The sequence below is a fragment of the Coturnix japonica genome, chromosome Z (genome assembly GCF_001577835.2).
Source record: "Coturnix japonica isolate 7356 chromosome Z, Coturnix japonica 2.1, whole genome shotgun sequence".
Classification (NCBI taxonomy): Eukaryota; Metazoa; Chordata; class Aves; order Galliformes; family Phasianidae; genus Coturnix; species Coturnix japonica.
Window position 1 is genome coordinate 64,117,893 of NC_029547.1, and position 19,721 is coordinate 64,137,613.

The 19,721-nt window shown below is 40.9% G+C and overlaps 1 protein-coding gene across 4 annotated transcripts in view; it reads left to right on the forward strand.

Annotated features, from left to right (window-relative positions):
* The window catches only part of SEMA6A (semaphorin 6A), a 112,573-nt gene that overhangs the window by 31,514 nt on the left and 61,338 nt on the right, over positions 1-19,721 (forward strand). For all 4 annotated transcript variants that reach the window (XM_015849990.2, XM_015849991.2, XM_032441554.1 and 1 more), the window contains exon 2: positions 19,089-19,226. In XM_015849990.2, the coding sequence (XP_015705476.1) occupies positions 19,127-19,226 (100 nt within the window). In that variant the 5' untranslated portion in view covers positions 19,089-19,126. The remainder of the gene's footprint in view (positions 1-19,088; positions 19,227-19,721) is intronic.

Sequence of the window (19,721 nt, forward strand, 5' to 3'; positions counted from 1 at the left end):
TATCTGCATCCGTCCATCTGCCTCTCAGCCTTTTTACAGCTATGTTCATTTAAAAATGTCCTTCTCATTTTTTTCCCCATCTCCCATTTGCATTACCAGTTGTTTCTCTCCCTCCACAATTGTGACATGACAGCCTTCCCTCCATAGCCTGCTCCAGCTGTTTGAACCTGCAGCTTAGCTTTCTTTTTTTCTGGTCCCCACTTCATGTACCCCGGTCTAACCACATTGTTTCACTTCAGCCTTGCTCTTCTCCATTTCTTTTCCATATTCTGCCATTCACGGTGTGCAAGTATACCTTCAGACACTTATGCTCTTCACTGTAGAAGCCTGAGGTTGGGATTTCATCTCAAGTATAAAATGCATCTAGGAGGTTGTGGTGGTGATTCATATCACCATCTCACATTAGACCAGCTCCTAGTGTTTACCTAAGAGTCTTAATAACTCTCTTTCACTGGAGAGCATTGGACATCAGTTCTTGTGTTGACATACATTGCTGGATCAGTACTGCCTTGAAAACATTACAGTATGAGGACAGATTAAGGCAGTGCAAGAAGTGAGATGTGGAGAGAAGCAGTTGTCATCAGCACAAAGGAGTGCTGGAGCTTGTAGTCCATCAACTTTCTGCATCTTCACACGCACTCAGGTATATTCATAGCTCTTCTGTGTACTGTCTTCACAGTAGTTTACACAAGGCCTGATAGTCCACAGGTCCATGCAGGAGCACTGCATCTCTCACTGCACCTACCACTGGGTATTGTATTGGCTTGTATGAATTCCTTACTGCCAGCTTCTGCAACTGCGCCCTGTAGCGAAGTTAATAGGTTTCCTGCATGCAAAACAACTGCCAAATTCCACTACTTTAGAGTGTAAAAGCTTCCCAGGAGTAGAAAGTGCATCCCTCTGTGTATGTACGGTGCTGAGCACACAGCTGGTGCTCAATAAATAATGTATGTATAGGCCTGGTATGATGTGACTGTTAATCTAATACAGCTGAGGTGAGCCATCTTTTTGTAGTAAGAGGCAGCGCTGGTCTGTTTTTATAGTTTAGGCTTTAAATAATGAAAGTATATTAGCCAGCAAGTTCAGGGGGTGCTCGTTTACACCGCCTTCACACAACATGTCCTATGTTTCACATGACAGTGAGGATAGCTAGTTCTCTACAACTGAATGCATAGTGATTAAACTGTCTAGGCATGAGCAGTAGGCAGCCATCTAACAGATCATTATTAAGATGGCTATAATTACAGAGTCAGAGCAGCCTCTTGCAGTGCACTGGTATGCTGCCTTCAAAACTGGAAGCACAAAGACCTATCTCTTTTATATGTTGTGGTCCAAACTGTGTAAAGTAGCAGCAAATTTCTGTGTTGCCTCAGTCATGTCTTAAGCAGTTAACTGCCTCTGTCTGCTGTTTGGAAGCTGGCCTGCTTTCCTGGCCAGGGGGATCTGAGATAGACCTAAGTGCTGAGTAAAGGGTTGTTCAGAAAGACAAGTATAGCTGTGACTCTTCTACACCATCTCTCATGGTATTGCTTTAGTCATTACCTGAGTGGATACTTGAGCTCAAATGGTATCAAGGGGACATACACAAAGTCATCTATTTCATTAAGCTAATTTGCGTGACTCAGCTTACCAAGAATCAAATTTTCATGTATTGTCCATCTTGCTGTCAGCAAAATAAAGGGAGAGGGAAGGGTAAATGGCAAGTAATGAAAGACCGAGATCAGGTGGTGTTCATTCCTTGCCTCTGAGATAGTTCTTTCGGAAGCTTTCGCTGCCTTTGGATATTGAAGACATAGATTAATATGCTCCAAAAAGCATATTTTTAGCAACATTTTGAATTTAGGAAAATACTTAGAGGTGAAACTTACTGAGCTGTATTAAGTGCAAGTCAAAGCAGTGAGTAGATGGGCTGTTAGCTGCTGCTATGGTTAGAGGAGAAGCTAAGTGTTGTTTATGGAGAAAGCAACTGGAGGATTAGAATTGTTAGCTAAAATAGACCTCCATCCTCCTTTGGTTCCTCAGAGACATCAATGAAGTGTTTTGTGTGTAACACTGCAGTCTCAAGGGAACTGCTGCTGCTGTTTATATTGTACAAGGTCTGGCTGCGACTTTAACTCAAAGCTCTAATATGCGTGACTGTATCTTTTCTTTTTGTCTGTGGTGTTTTCTTTAAACAACAAAGTATTGCTTAATACAGTCTCATTGCTGCTAGAACTGAAACTGAAAAATGAATGGCTGTTGATTGAAACCATGTTCTTTTAGCTCTGTCACCAGGTAACTGCATGTTCAACCTTCAGTTTGTCCTAGAATAGTGACTTGAGTTTTTCTTTTAAGTGTGAGTTTGTTATGATGTTTGGAGTATTGAGCCGTTGGAATCTCATAATGAAATGCAATTCAACATGATTGCTTGGGCAGAACAAAGGAAAACTTCAACAGGACAACTGAATAATGTGGGACACCGTTTCTCTTGTTACTGAACCCAGAATGGTGAATTGTGCAGTCCCAATCCCAGGCCCTGCCCAGGTTTTTTTTGTGCACCACTGATTCTGCAAACCGCTTTGAAGGAAAAAGAGGAGATTTAATAACAAGTCTTTTGCTACTTAGATACCTTCAGTGGCTATACCTAGAAAAAAACGGCAGCTGACTGATCTGCTGATAATGATACAAGCACTAAAGACACTGATTATGAGTTGAATATTGCCAGTGAGATTAATCCTGTCTGTGCTTTCTGAATTGGAAAATAGTGTTCCAAAGCCATGTTCCTGCCGAAACAGAAACTGCAAACAGTAGCTCATCTATCTTGAGGAACTCATCCATGTGTGTGCGTGAGTGGGTGGTTGAATTTTGAAGGACTTTGTCCTTTGTCTAGTGGATTGTAAACTTTTTCAAGGCAAGGCCTTTTTTATTTTTTTTTAATTTTATTTTATTTTATTTTATTTTATTTTATTTTATTTTATTTTATTTTATTTTATTTTATTTTATTTTATTTTATTTTATTTCATTAAATTTTGCACATTCCTGGTGTAAAACACACTCCCCAGTGAGGTTGTGGATACTCCATCCATCCCTGGAGGTGTTCAAGGCCAGGTTGGATGGGGTCCTGGGCAGCCTGGTCTGGTATTAAATGTGGTTGTTGGTGGCCTTGCCTGTGGCGGGGGCTTGGAGATTCATGAACCTTGAGGTCCCTTCCAGCCTGGGCCATTCTGTGATTCTGTGATTTCCATTGGAGCTGTATGTTCTTCCAGTGGAGAAGTATCTTTTTCTCTTTTTTTATCTGTTGGTAGCTGTGTGGATCACATTTTCTACTTTAATCCCCAGCAGTATTTTGCTATATGGGCTGTAGCCTCAGCTGTGATTTGTGATAGATAGAAACTGGGTTACAGCTTCTCTGCTGTAGTTGGATCCAGCCAGAAATAGCAACAATAGTTTGGACAGAACTGCAACAGGATTTTGTTCAGCTGACATGTGACATCAGTTGACTGTAGATGTTGTGCAGGTGGTTTGTGACAAAGTACCAATCAGTAATCAGATTCCTTTTGTAGGAAATCATCAATTCATCAATTGTATAGATTTTCAGAGTCAAAGAGGGAAGGGTATAAGAAGGAAGAAAGGTAGAAGAAAAGCCGATGAAAAGCCAAAATGAGGGGTTTCTTATTCTAGCATTCAAAACGGTGTTACCTCTGAAGTCAAATCTGTTTTTGCTAATTAGAGCAGCTTTGTTTCCGGCCTGTCATAAAACAGAGCATTCTTTTATGTCTGTGTTTACATTAGAGATAACTTGAAAGAGGCAAAGAGGCATATTGGAAAGGAAAATTTTTAAGAGAAGATGTGTCTGTTGGTTCATGCAGTACATTGAATCTTGTCTGAGAGAAACCTAGGCAGGAGAAGCCTATGGAGCATGCATTGGCTTAGCGTTCTTGTTCTAAGATGTTTGACCTTGTGCATTTCGAAGCATGCACGGCATGCTTAGAGAGAGCATGAGAGATCAGCTAAAGTTGTTATGAAAAGATTTTTATGACTATTTGCATTTCTAGTCAGGCAGAGTTCTTCTGGATTGCTGTGTCCTGCCCCAGAGAGTACACAGCAGGGTCTATGTTCTTGGTTCCTGGCAGAGGGAAATGATTATCCTTGTTGGACAGGTCAAGGGAAAGCAGAGTGCCCAACTCTAGTGATTGAGAAAGACCAACTGGCTTGCTCTATCTCCCATGATGGAAAAACAAGGAGCTTTCTGGAAGGAAGCAACTTCCTCTTCTTCTCCCTTACCCAACTGCATCTCTTCATCCCAGTTCTTCCCTGTCATACCTCCCTTCAGAGCTCCTTTCAGAAAAGAGAATGTCGTAAGGCAACTTTATCAAAATGGACATTAAAAATTGTTTTCCAAGGTTAATTATCCTTTGATCATCAAGAGCTGGGTAGGGGTTTTGTTGTTGTTGTTTGTTTTGTTTGTTTTTCATTTTGTTGTTTTTTTTTTTAAATATATTTATATTTGTGATCTTCTTACAGTTCTCCCAAAATAAAGAGGGAAGATACCATCTGTCCTCACGAGCTTGCAGCAGAAATAATGTTCTCAGTTTTTTGGGGAATGTAAGGGTGTGTGTGAGTAAGGGGAGTAATCTGTTCTGGTGTAAGGAAAGCCAAATCTGTTCTTCTGTGAGGAAAGCCAAGTTTTTTTACAAGAGAAAGTCCCTGCAAGTAACTGTGGTGAAGGAAGGCGATTGTGGAAAGCTTCTTGAGAGTAAGAAAGGAAGCGTGCAGTCATTTCTTGCAGCTTCATCCAGAGGCATCAGAGCTTTCACTCTCACAAATAAATTTTGTTCTTTACGAAAACATTTTAAATAGTGTTTTCAGTCATCAAACTAGTCTTGTTTAGCCACATGCTCCTGCGGCCTCTTACAACTACATGGTCCTCCAGGCAGCTCCTGTGCAGATTATTTCTTCTTGTTCATGAGGGACAAAGAATCCTTTAAACACAAGCAGGGGAAAAAAAAATGTACAATTATTTGCTGAGAAAAAAGGAAACAAAAGTGATTTCGTACTTCAAATTAAGGAAGAAAGTTGTGGTAGACCCCAGTATTGGATGAGGTGGTTTAGTAATTGACAACCTGTTGTTGTTTTTTTAACCTACTTTTGAAATGGGTAAGAATACAGTCAAAATTCATATTTTTCACTGTTGCTGTTCAAAATTATTGATCATCATGTTTAGTGAGTGCCACTGGTTCTGTACCTGGATTTGTTTCTGAGTCTAAAAGTAGGTAGCTTTACTGGTAAGTACACCAAATGCAGAGCTTCCTTTCTTGAAGTTTTTGAGAGTGAGGGGAAATTCTGGGCTATTCCTCCCACTGCTGTGCTCCTGTGATAGTTATTTAGGAAAAGCTGTTGCTGAGAGCCCTGAGGTGACAAAGATGTCAGGTAACAGAGCATCTCTGAGCTGCCAGTAGAGATTTTGTAGGTTAAGTCCTTTCTTTCAAACCAATTTATTATTATTATTTTTTTCCATCAGAAGAGGGCAAATGCCTGAAAGAGGTCCTTCATGTGGCTTGGGTGCCAAGACAGTGAGAGATCTTCCAAAAGCTGCTCCAAGAAGCTCCTATCCAGGCTGTTATTTTCTTGTATTTCACAGACATCTTTTTGGGTTTTTTTCCAGTGTCAGTGTTAAACTCTTCTGTAGTTGTGTGGCATGTACTGTGTTTGGATCTGAAAGCTTTTGTGCTGAGCCATCACGTACCATTTTGTAGGTGGTCCTGTTGTTCAGAAAACCAGAAATTGTCAACACACAACGGCCACAGATGCTGTGAAACTGAGTTTCTCACGAGCACGGGTTTAACTATAGGCACACGCATGTGCAAATAGTCCTTTAGTTGAAACTGATGTAGTGATGTTTACCACAGAAGAGTAATCCCCATGAAATTCTACTTTGAATCGCTCAAAGGCAAATTTTAATGAGAAGAGATGCAGTGTGTGATAAGACCAAAAGCATCTTATTGGTTACTCCAAGAAAACAATTACTCTTCTGACAGATTAAGGATAACCTCAAATTCCGCAGGAAACTTGGATGTGGTATTTCCATTTCCTCATTTTAGAGGAAAGACTTAGCCCAAAAGCCACAAAGTTAGCAATATGAAACTGAGTCTTTATCTAAGACTGTGTACTTTCATAAGCTTGTAAGTGTCCGTAAATTTCATCCTTTGTAGGCGTAAGGCTTATAAATGGTAAAGTAACATCACTCATGAGCTGACGTGGATGGCATGGGCTGAGCAGCAGCCACAGTTTTCTCTGAAATCCAGTGGGAATCACTTCCAATTGCTGCCCTCAATCCAGCAGACATCAAGGTCAGCATTACTAGCAGTATGAATAAAAACAAGTCAATGCCCTTTAATTGTAGCTGCTAACTGTGTGTTTCTGCTGCAAGCTGGAGAATTGCTGCTCTGTGGTACGAGGAAGCATAATCCCAGATGTAGGCAAGTCTTGAAGTAGGGTTTCCAGACTGGAGTCTACACCTTGATGGCAAACTGGATCTCTACAGACACAGTGTGTGTGTTCAGTCTCATTAGAAAATAATTTGATTTTCTGGTCTAATGTCTTTTTGTATTTTTTTTTTCTTTTCTCTCTACTGGCAGGAATTTGTGTCTTGGCTGCAGATCAGCTCCTGGCAGCTGATCAGCGGAATGTCCATGTTATTGAGGCCAACTCAAAGTTAGAGGAAACTCTCACTGCAGCATTTGATATAAATCACATAAGCAGCAGAACTGCAGAGTAAGAAATAACAACAGCAGCTTGCCAGCTATGCTGTCTTCCTCCCCATGCTACAGAGGAATTTTTGTTCTGTCAGGCAAAATATGAAGAATTCATCTGGGTTCACAAGCACCTGGCAGACCTGAAGAAAACCCATAACTGTGTGTGCCTCCTCATCAAGCAGTCTTGCTAAATTCACATCAGTGCACTCAGCTACTGAACTTTTGCTTTTCTTGTGTTCCCCATCTTTAAAGAGGGAAGTTCTAGGGGTAAGGGAGAAAAGAGCAGTTTGGGAGTAGATCTTGAGTTGCCCAGGCAAGCAGTGGTATTATAGGTAGAGACGGACTTCCTTCAGTGAATCCCAGGACGAGACACCTGCCCTGGTAACAGAGTTGTGTTTTTATCATGAGGATGGTGCCTACATTCTGTTTGTTGCACATGGTGAGTTTCTTCTTAAGCTCTACAAAACTCGCTGGGGTATCAGTAATGATGTTTTCAGCATCAGTCGTTAGCTGAGTGATGGTTCTGTGAAAGTGGCTTATCTTCCCATGTATCTCTTTATTTGCTGCTGGAATCTGAATGCAACCAATCATTCCTAAAATAGCTGTAGAAATCACAAGCAGTATTGAAATGTCTTTGTCTCAGTGCTGTGTTGCTGAGCCTGCCCTAGCAGAGGATCTGGAAACAGACTGCTGTCTCATGTGAGTGACAGTCCGGGTTGTCCTTTGCAAAAAACGCTGCATGTGGTTTTGAAAAGAGAGAGAATATTTCCTGGAGGAGAATGGCTTTGCTGTGCTCCACCAATGAGCCAGGGAACAGATTAGAGGCTTTTCCTACCTGCAAGGAAGCTCATCCATCACACCCTATTCAGGCAGTCATACTCAGTGGTCTTGTTCCCTCTTGCTACACTGAACCTCTTTCTCCACAGATTTTCCAGAGAAGCAAAGCACATAATAACAGAGCTATTGCTCTTGTAACTTGTAGTACAGGCATTTGTCAATGCTGCTTTGAACTCTCTTTTCTGTGCTGCTCTAATTCCCTCATGATGTGCCAAGAAGCAGGTGTGACTGAACGTGTAAGGATGCTGGTATTCTTCAGTATGTGAGTGAATGCGTGTTGGAAGAAGAGAGCAGTGTATCTGTGTGTGCAGGGGCTCAATCTGTGTCTAACTGATCTCTTTTTACTTTTTCTGACCCACAAGCCTCAATTTTAAGCTTGCCCTTGGAATCACATCATATAAGTCTCTACTTCCACTCAATAACAGACTCCCAGTAATTAAAGTGATCTCACGCTGTTCTATTAATCACAGGAATTGTAATTTTTATATTCTGAGGTTAATTGATGATATCTGCATACAGCATTTTCCCTTAAAATAAATTGAATTACAGTAATTAACCTTATGTCCGGGTCAACTGACAATATAGTTAGTCTCAGCAGTATCCTGAAAATAGGATATTCTTTAACTTATATGTTGGCTTCTTGCTTTGCCTTCTGTTTTCTTTTTCATAACCCTGTGATGCAGTGAAGAGATGAGCAAAGAATGTGTCATATTGCCCTGCTGAGGAGAGCTCTTTGCTCAAAAGGCACTCTTGAGGATAAGGTTCTTTGTTGCACTCACTTATCCTTAAAACTATTAGGATTATTTGTGATATAAAATTTGGGAATTGTTTGGGCACAAATGTAGGCAGAATAAAGCCCAGGGACTTCCACTTGCAGCCAGCAATTACTAGCAAACTGCAGGAACTGGATTAGCACAGGCATCATGGTCATCTGAGAGGAAAAGCAAACTAAATAGATTTTTGGTTGGGTTTTTGTGTTTTGTTTTGTTTTGTTTGTTTTTTTTTTGCCTCAAAGTCAGATTTATTTTATCTCTATAAGGTTTCCAAAACTATCAAAGAAAAAAAAACACTAAAACATTTGATGATGGAGAATAATCAGAAAAGACAGAGATCTGTGAAATTTCTCTTATGTTTTAATAAAGACTCTTTCTTGTGAAATATGAGTCTTTTAAATTCTGGAGACTGCCTGAGCATAAGGAGATGTGAATAGATGGGTGGATGTACAAGGGAGAAAGGCATTGCACGTTGTGTTGAATTATGGTATTCCCACCCAATTTGCTTAGTTCCTTGCACTAAGTAGTTTGTGGGTTTTGTTCCCCATAAACGTGTGCTTCTCCAACAGCTCTGTTAATTTTTTCCTCAGAGATAACACTTCTTTTCATGGACATTATTCATGTTTGCAGTAATCGCATGTTTTACTGAAAGGTGCAGAGAAACCTGAGAAAGCTGATTTCATAAACAAGTTGGGGGCTAAAGTTAAAAATATACACTGCAAGCTCCTTGCTTGCCTACAGTTCCTATCTGTCAGGGACAAACATTACTTATCAAGTTAAATTTGCCTGCCTTTCAAAGGGAAAAGCCTGATCGTTCTCTTTGCCTGTAAGAGTCAGCTTGCTGGCCACTGTGTTTGTGTTTCTTTGTGCTGAGTAGCCTTCACGGCAGGGGATGCTGAGGTCTGGCCTACACTGCGCTGTTGCCATGACTATACTGCTGCAATGCAGAGCAGTGTTGAGCTGACCAGAGCCTCCTCTTGAGCGAAGCACTATTGGGTAGAGCAGCACTGCTGCCGGAGCAATTAATCCATGGATGTCAATGTCCATTCTTAGCGTTTCTAGTGTTACAGTAGGATTCATTCACATTTTGAGGGCAGGGGAACAATCTGTTGTTATATCAAACTGCTTTGTACCCAGGTGGACTTGTGCCTGTTGGAAAATAGCCTGGCAGAACTTGCTATTTCACTCAGGGTAAGGGGAAGCGTGTTATTGAGTCAATTTCTGCAGAAATTCAGCTGTACTTACAGCTGATCCAAGTCCAGTTGTAAGAAAGCTAAGCAGTGTGGCCTGATTATTTAACAGCTGACTTACATGTGATGATCTGCATTTCTCTACTGTCCTGCTTCTTTAAAATGGTGCCCATTGCTTTCATTACAAATAAGTTACTTGAAGAGCACAGCTGGAGATCACGCTTGAAGAGTTAGCCTTGCATTTCTTGCTCTAAAAAAAAAAAAAAAACAACAAAAGCAATACAGAGGTTTCTGTTGTTGTGATAAGCAGCAATTAGATGCTTTAAGCCCAGCAATATGTTCTATGGGATCCTAACTTATTCTTCAGCGTTAACCTCTGCTCTTATATATCAATCTGATCTTTTACACGGACATAAGAGGATTTGTAATTTAAGCCTTCTTTCTCGTTAGAGGATGAAGAAGGGCTGGAATCCATTTAAGTACATACCAGCAGTGAAAGGAGGCAAATGCTGAGGAGCTGAGGAAACCTGTCCTGAAGAGCTGGCTGAGCTGGAAAAAGTGATTTAAGAGAACCGCGTGCCTCTAAAGTCACACTTACAGCAGGCACATGGCAGCTGGGACAGTGTCTGTGGGGCTGCATCAAAGTTTTAATCAGTGACAGTTGTCAGTATTGCTGTGAAAATATAGCAGGCTCCATGTTTCATCTTTATTATCCAAAGGGAAAGAAAACAAAAGGAGGCTGTGTTTCACTCCCATTGTAGCTTTGGGTCACCTACAGCTACGTAATTTCTGTTCCATCTATTAGCTGAGAGAATGGAAGATCAGCTGATGGGCACTGATGTTTCCCAGGCAAAGTGAGTGCTGGGGAAAGTAATGGTGTTGCTGGTAGTGTATCTGTTTTCTTTTAAATATGCTGAGATGAAACAGCAGATTATATGTTAGAGATGGTGTTTTCTCCTTTCAAAAGGCAGTGATTGCTACATTTAACCCTTAAATCTATTCCAAACCTTGACAGAAGTGTGCTGTAGTCCCACAAACAATCAACAGAGCAATATTTTGTCTCTTAAATGTGAGGCTTTTAAAAATAATAAGGACATCTTTGAAAAGACGAGCTAAGCTGTTTTAGCGTTAGGTCTGTTGCTGTATGTGCTTGGGGGTGGTGAGTGAGAAGGATTATTTAGGCATTGCCTTTGTTCCATTCTGCAGGTTTATAACCCCAAAATAAAATTGCAAATGTTTTTGGCAGTCATCTTCCAAGCACAGATGGCTTTCCTCCCAGTTTTGGCAAGCGTGATTTCAGTATAAAATTGAGCAATTATTAGAAAGTGAAATATTGCATGATATAATACTGCTACCACCACCATCAACATCATAACAAATGGTGTGTTTATTGTTTCTGGTGCTGCGTGAGAGAGCTTGTGCCACTGTTGTTACCCTTTCCTCTAAAACATGTACCATTGCTATTCCTGGTGATGCTTAGACAGAGGGACGGAAAAGAGCAGATGCTCCAGCAAGGAACCGTGGCCATTTTCTCATTTGCTTTGGCTCTATATTTCAATGCAAATATCACTGAACAGGTGGCTGATGAGGCCCCCGTGGACTGTTTACAGTGAAGGTTACAACCAAAATCGATAGTCCTGAGATGCTTCTAATTCCATCTGGGAGATGTTCATCTTCCATCTGACTGTTCCCTCTCTGAACAACAGCAACCTATTAACGCTGCATTCATCAGGGATGTCTTGCTCGGGTCAGCAGAAGATTTCTCCTATTTAGGCCTCCATTTGTTCTCTGTGTTTTCTTTTCATACTGCACTGGATCAGACAGTAACGTTGATCTTGACAAGACAGGTTGATAGCATTAGGCATGCTGAGTTTTGCCTACTGACTTGACACCTGCTACTACCATTCTGCAGGCCGAGGCTCATCAGTTCTGCCTGAGGGTTGTCCAAATCTTTTCAGCTTATCACTTACTGAGGCAGGAGGTAATGATGTTACATATCATAGCTGACATTACGGTGCTTGATATATGGCCTTGTAATGCTGCAAAAAGGGAGAGGAAAGCTGGTGAGAACTCATGATTGTGTAGACCTGAACAAAATAAGCAGATACTCCTGAAAATCACTGGAAAAAGTACTTGGCTTTGCATAAATCTGGCAGATCATAATGGGAAGTTCTGCATGGCCCCTGTGTCTGTTTCATCCAACTGGTAATAAAGTCTGTATTATTCTTTTTAATAAAGGTAAATGTTGATTGCTATATGAGGCAGAATCGCTCTCATTGGTGTCGTTCCCTTGGGCCTAATTGTCACATCTGGCGTGCAGCCCACAGCAGCTGGGCAATGAGTAAGCAGTGCTGAATCCAATTAAAATGGCAGTAAAGTAAGTATAACAGGGGGCACCCATGCATTCCTCTTACATCTGGGGAAAACTTTCTAATATGCAGAGAAAGTTATGGAGGATGTACTTCACTCATGTATGTAAGGGCCAAAAGGGATGTTGGAGGGGTAGGATCCAATAGGGATAGCAGGAGGGAATAGGAGGGGAGTAAACTCTTCGAAAGGGCTGATAATAGCAGGACTAGTGGAAATGGTTTTAAGTTGAAGGAGGGAAGATTTAGGTTGGATGTTAGGAGAAAGTTCTTTACTAGAAGAGTGGTTAGGTCCTGGAACAGGCTGCCCAGGGAGGTTGTGGATGCCCCGTCCTTGGAGGTGTTCAAGACCAGGTTGGACGGGGCCCTGGGCAACCTGATCTAGTAAAGGTGTATGTTTGGTGGCCCTGCCAGGCAGGGGGGTTGGAACTACATGATCCTTGAGGTCCCTTCCAACCCGGGTAATTCTGTGATTCTGTGATTCTGTGATCCTCCCTTGGGCTCTGCCTACTTCCCAGCATTCAAGAAAGGCCCTGAGCTACCATGTGGTGTGGTGATCATCCAATACGTTCACACACCAGCCTCCTTTGTATAAGGGCCAGATACCTGGAGTGCTAGAGTGCTTTTTTGGCCACATAAAATGAATGGCCAGCTGTAGAGACAACAGGAGTGGGACAGGAGAGGAAAGATGAATGATGGTGGCACTGCTGGTCACAAAAAGATGTTGGTAGTGGTGATGGGCACATTGTTGGCGTTAAGTCTCTGTGGCCATCTGCACCAGTATTCAGGTGGCTGAGCAGCAACGACTAGTTAGGGCCACAACAAGAGAAAATGAGTTGGCCAACCTGGCCATTGCCTTGCCATGTGCCAATTCAGTTATCATGTCTGGCACTCTGTGCTGTATCTTGCTGTTGGCCACTTGTCTCTCCTGTCTTCAGAGCTAAGCACTCGCTGAGCTTTTGTTCACTCACATCTGCCTGATCCCATGGTGCCGTTAAGTCTGGGCTTCTTGCACAGTCCTGTCTGTGGCCAGGTGCATCCACAGGAGGTGCTTGTGGGGCGGTCAGCCCACCACCCAAATTGGTGCAAACAACAAATGCACTCCAGAACAGCCCCACAGCACTGGCCTTGCTGCCCTTATTGTATGGAAGCTACAGCCCACAGGTTGTATTCCTGTCTTCTTACTGTTATTGCTGCTGTTGTTGTCACTGTTGTGTTGTTACTAATTCCTTTCCCTGACTTGTGCAGAACTCTTGTCTTTCACTTTGTAGGAACTGTAAAGTGGTAAATAGCAGTGAGAATGTGCTCCACTCTGATTTTCAAAGGCTTGGTAAGCCAGAGGAGGTAAAGGTTTGCTGTCAGCATCAGATGGCTAATCTGTACTTCAGTAGGGAATAGAATTCAGGTTGGGTGGCTGGTTTCTGCACCCTGCCTTCAGCATGGCACAGCATGTGTGCAAGTGTGAGGGTCAGAATGTGCTTTTTGTTATGAACAGGTAAATCTCTTTCAGTGAAACAGTGTCTGACTCACTCGCATGCTTTTAAAGCTCTTATTGCCTGAAAATCTCATTTATTTTTTACCTCTTACACAACTCACATAATTTTCTCTCCTACCATTTTTATTTTTATTTTTATTTTTTGGGGTGGTCATTTTGCTTTTCCTAGCGTAAGAGACGATGGATGTAATAAGATGGGCTATTTACTGAGTATTTTGTGACTCACAGATGCTGCTACTTTTTCTGGTCATCTGTTTTTTCTTAAGCAGTAGTTCAAATTCATTACTTTTTTTGTTTCCTTGCTGTTTGGTTAAGTACGATCCCTTTTTACTATACTTCTAGGCTGTAAGTTACTGCCACATGTTTGTGGAAATAAAAGATTTTAAGGCTGTCATGGTTTTTTATGGCCATTAAGTTTTCTGGTCTTGGTTCATGCCTAAAACAGGCCATTCTATTTTAACTGGTAATTCTCACATTAAGCCTAATAATTTGTGGATTGAAGTGCAGCTGTTCTGCGTGAACACATCCCATCAGAGTATAAAGAAAGTCTGTAAGAAATGAATATAACAAGATCTATCCATTACTGATCAGGCTTAGTGTGTCATGGGAAAGTTTTGACATGGTTACATACTCTGATTTGACTTGGGTTTTAACAGGAGTAGCAAAACATAGTGTGAGGCAAAGGCAGAAAGATGGGAGTTTTTCTAGCATGGAAGAGTGTCTCTTCTGGTAGTTATTTGTGGATATGTCATTGCTGTTGCTGCAGAATTTGTGCTTGAGATCAAATACGGCTGTGTACTTTCATAGAATACACCAGGGAGTCAGCACTTCCCTGTATGACTTTTTATGTGATGGATCTAACTTTGCTGGAGTCTAGTAGCTGCAAATACAATAGCCCTATTACAGGAGTAGCCTTGCAGTAGACATATATTCATTTCCTTGGCCAAGCAGTTACTGTATATCCATTTTCATGCAGATTGTTGTTTTCCAAATGCTGTGAAGTTCAAGTAGCAGAAAGCAGAGCTTATTGTATTGGCTTCTCGCTGGCACAGATAGTTAGAGATTCTGACAAGGAATATGGCTAATAAAAATGAGATTTTCTCTTTGAATTGGAATGATCACTACTTTCATGAAACTTCAGAAACTCCTTCACATCAGCAGGATGACTTTTACTGAATTAATACTGTTACACACATATGTTGGGAGACAGTGTAATACATTTATATTTATATATATATGTACACATGTATCTATACATACATTTGTAGATTCATATTTATGAGGAAGCTTTCAGGAAGGTTAAGCAAATGTAATAGCAACTGCGCTGTACTGGTATCCTACTCAGAGCTGACTGATTCCCTTTTGGGCTGCTCAGGAACAGGAAAACATATTATGGCTAAGAAAGCAAAATTTTTATTTCAATGTGAATTAAGACTTTATATAGTTTATTAATACTTGTGGCAAAAAGGAAGAAACACAGAATAACAAGAAAGTCATATTGCATAGATAACTGAAGTCACCAACTTCAGTAAGAGGAATCTGAGCTCTGAAGTATATTGCATGAAGTTGTACTTATATTCATCTTAAGAATGCAAAAAGAAGAAATCTGTTCTATACTATCAGTTTAAGAGTGACAGGTCATTTGTTAGACATAAACAATCTGCTGCTAGGATGTGTTCCAGGGGTCTGCTATGGAAAAAACAGTGTCACAACTCACTCTTCTTGTGACTACTAGCTTCCCTTACAGGAGCAATGAGCATATTTCGAACAGGAAGAATGGGGTTTCTGAGTCTATATATCTAATATATAATGGGGTTTCTCTCAGTCTATATGGCTTAGTGCAGGCATGTCCAACCCACAGACCACAGGGCATACACAGACCATCACAGCTCACAGTGCAGCTGACTCTGGCTCCAAAAGCAATGCCTCCTATTTTATCATGTTGACCCGCAAAATCAGAGGTGGATGTTGGTGGTATGGCAGTAGAAGTTGAACCTTCCCACCAGTATTCCATTACATTCTGTCGCAGTGTGACAGATGGACTTCTGATATGGAACTGCATATGAAGTAAAGGTGTGGGACTGAATTCCTCCATGCAGGAAAAGCGGCGACCATTGACATTCACTGACACTTGCTGAGGTTTTTATGGAGACCAACAGTGGTGGGTGGCACATTTCAGCAGTGGCAACAGTGTTTGTATTTCACCTCCCTGGAGCAGATTTTGATGAGTATGCCATGCAAGCCTCTTGTTCATCAGAAGCAAAAAGCACATAGCTAATGGTGGTGACTATATTGAAAAATAATGTTTTGTAGCTGAGAATGTGCTCTATCAAATAGTTGCTGTGCTGACTGTAACTGTAGTTTCCATGGAAATGAACAGGAGGCATTACTTTTGGAGCAGCCTACATATATGCAGCCCAAGACAATTCCTCTTCACTCAATGCAGCCCAGGCAAGCCAAAAGTTTGGACAGCCATGGCTTAGTGAAAGCCAAAATGAACTACAGTGGTTTGCACTGATTGAAGTTTTCTCCATGGACATCTACAAAATGTCTATTTTGAGATGGTACCTGTGCTCACTACCTATCTACACGTGCTTCTTCCACCTCTGTGCTTAGAAGCATTCTTGATTAGAAGTAGCTCCAGCACAGCTGCACTTGAGAACATTTGCATCACTCCCAAGAGCCCAACCAGAGTTGAGGACTTGCTGAAAAGGATGTTTGTCCTAAAAATAAGTGTAACCTTCTCAAATCAGCACTTTTCTGAAATTCCACTCTGACAGTGCAGATCTTTCCACCATTGTAAGAACAGCAAAAATAACACTACGCTTGAATTGCCTTGCAAAAACTTACCTTAGATGTAGCTTGTGTCCTATTCAACATTACTTCATTGGCATGGACATTGATACAGATTTGCAGTCTACTCCAAATGCGGACAGATAGAAGCAGGCATTTTGCATTGGTTTGTGTGAATTCCAACAAGGATGTTAATACTACAACAACAGGAAACTGCTCTTCTTTGTCTCTCTCTTCCCAACTTTTCCTCCGTAGGAATTACCCATAAGAGTGACAGGGAACTGCATATTCAGAACCTACAGATCTGATCTTTGTTAGAAGGTAACAAAAAGCTTATTTGTTAGCTAACTGTTTTCAGGCAAAAGAAAAAAAGATTTGGCCCAATGACTTGTACATGACAGTGTAAGTTTGTTGGATGCTGTTCATTTGCCTGTCGGCAGCCTCTGGTATATATTTATGTGAAACAGTAAGCATGTAAGTGGTGGTGTAAAATCACCCACCAGAAAAGTTTTTTAGGCTCTAAGGTGAAGTGGCAACAGTGTGTATACAGTACCTCAATACCTTCCTGGTCGGAACACGTAGATAACGGAGGATGTGCTGACAGAGAGTAGCAGCAAGCAGCTGTTCTTCTGCTCCAGAACCAGGTGGTCTGCATTGCCCTCCTGCAAGCTGATGCTGCAGGTGAATAATGCTCAAGAGGAAGAACTGGATTGCTTAATGGGTTTCTTCCTGCTAAATAAGCACATGATCATGTGCATTTCAGAATATAGTTTTGCACCAGACTGACAATTTCAGAAAAATAATTCACATTTATTTTTGTGTTAAGATTGAATTCCTTGTTTAGTCACTTTCCAGTGACAGAGTTTTAAAGGTGGCAAAATTACATTTCAGAGAATTGTGTGAAGAGAAAGAAATTAATCCACCTAATGTGGGCCTTAGCTCTAATTCAAACCTTTGGAAAGGAACTGTTTCAAAGTACCATATTTACTTCTCCTAGTTTCTACTTTGGGCATCCCCAGGGAGCTCAAATGAGGTTTCAGTAGGCATGGAACTGGAAAGAAACTTCCTGCACTGTAGTGCTAGCAGTAAAGGCAAAATGTAAGAGATGATTAAAGAGACAAATGGAGGAAGCAGGCAAAGAAAGCATCTACAGGCAGGTGTAGCTATGTCAGTAATCACACATAACTATCATCCTAACCAGTGCTGGATAGGGAGGCTTCTCTTGGGGCTTGTATGTGCTCCCACCATATGAGGTATAAAAGACAGACATTTCTGTATTGTGCTGTATTTATTGTTGCTGTTTTTATTCTTTGCCATCGCTCTGACTCTTTGCTCATGTCACTCGTTGCTGCACATTGGATTTTTTTTTCTTTAGTCTCAGCTTAACTCGGTCTCAGTTATTGTGTTAATAGAATCAGCTAAGTTTCCAATTTGTGTTTGAGTAATAGTCAAACACAGAGTACAATAAATCATTTGTCCTTAGGAACTATATTGCACTGCAACAGATTCTCTATTCCAGTGCAGCTAGAGGAGCAGAAAATTTACTTAAAAGCAAATATATAATAAGGGAAATTAATTATTGTGACATTTTGAATTGGATATGAGTCGAGAAATCAGCTACGTCTGTGAAATTGCAAATGAAAATGCAACACTGAAGACGTGCAAAACATTTTTTGTTTTTTGTGGTATTTTTTTTTTAATAGAGAAAGCAGACATAGTTATCTAATATTAAACAATGTTTCAGAAGGGCAAGTTAGCACATTGTTTTCCAAATTAAGTTTCAAAGACCATGTAGGTTATGGAGTTTGACTTTCCGCCCATAAATGTGGAGTGACTGACAGACTACTGTAAAAATGCCCTCAAAAGGAGTCTTTGGCAGATAGTATCTATCGTTTAAAACTCTGGAAGGGGTGAAAAGAAAACCCCACATCTACCACAGTTTCCCCTGCAGATCAATGCCTGTGTGAAATTTGCCTGGGAATTATGAGCTATTTACTGTATTATGCACTGTTTTCTTTCAGTGTATCTGAAGGCTCCTGTGGTTCTTTTCACATTCAAGATTTAGGGATATTTTTCTACATGCAATGTGAATGAATGAATGAATGCATTGGTGGAATGCAAGGGAAAAATGCTGGTTTTAGACAGTTCTGCTCTCCCTTATTTTATCACAAGTTGGAGTATTGGTTTTATGGCACCTAAATTTATGGGTACATATTTTTCTGCCAAAGCCCACTGACATGTTCTGCATGCTCCATCAAGCTCTTTCTGTGTTTCTTCACTTGATTCACTGCTCCACAGGGTATGAATCAGTCCTGAAGCATAACCCTTAATCTCTTCTTAACCAGAATAATGTAGTGTGTTTTTTATTTATTTATTGTGTATGTCATCATCTAATTACAAAGACCAAAGAGTGTACAGTCTCAGAATTTGCTATAAAACTCATGTCAGCTATTAATCAGTGCAGGGCATGAAGTTTCTCTGTTGCATATAAACAGCTGACACAGATACAGGCTGGCTGTCTTCAACCAAGAACCCACTGGAGCATGGGCTAGAGGGGAAATGGCTTGCTTGGACAATTTCTTCTTGGTCACTTGGTCTGTTTTCTCAGTTGACCAGTGATTGGACATGGGGAAACAGTCTTCTGTTGTACCAGGGGAGGTATAGATTGGACATTAGGAAGAATTTCTCACAGAGATAGTAGGCAAGCATTGGAACAGGCTTCTGGGGGAAAGGGTGGAATCCCAATCCCTGAAGGTATTTGAGAAATATTGGAGGTTGGACCTGATGATCTTGAAGGTCTCCATAATGATTCTACGATTCTCTTTTCTGTTGATGCTTTTTGCATTTCTGTGTGCACTGGTTGAAACCAAATCCCTTAAGCCTTTGTTTATTTTCCACAGTGTGAAGTGAAGAAGTAAAGTCTCCCAGCTGAACTACTATGAGGTCAGAAGCCTTGCTGCTATATTTCACACTGCTACACTTTGCTGGGGCTGGTTTCCCAGAAGATTCTGAGCCAATCAGTATTTCGCATGGCAACTGTAAGTATAAGAGGCCTTCATTTGCTTATAAGTAATCAGTAGACTTCAAATTGACAGTATTTTGTTATCCCTCATCCATCCCAGATCAACCAATTTACATTCTAGGATAATAATAACAAGAACTTCTTGACTTATGACAGCTGGACGGAGGGCTGTTTGATTCTCCAAAGCCATAGCCTTTTTTCCTCTTAAAACAGATCCTTTGATAGCATAATTAGACTACATATTTGTTTTATCCAGAAGCAGGTGAAGGAAACTTTCCCCCCTCCATTATCAAGTAGTTATTCACCTGACCTGTGAAACTGTAGGTCTGGATAACCAGTGGCTCATCTCAGAGTATCACCATAGCATAATAAAATAACAGAGCTTTAAAAATATAATTGGTTGTGCTAGTACAAATAACAAATCTTATTTCTTTGAGCTCTGCTGTATTCCACTTTAGCATTTGGCCTTTTTGGCTAGAAACGTAGATTCTTCTTTTTCTTTTAAATAAAA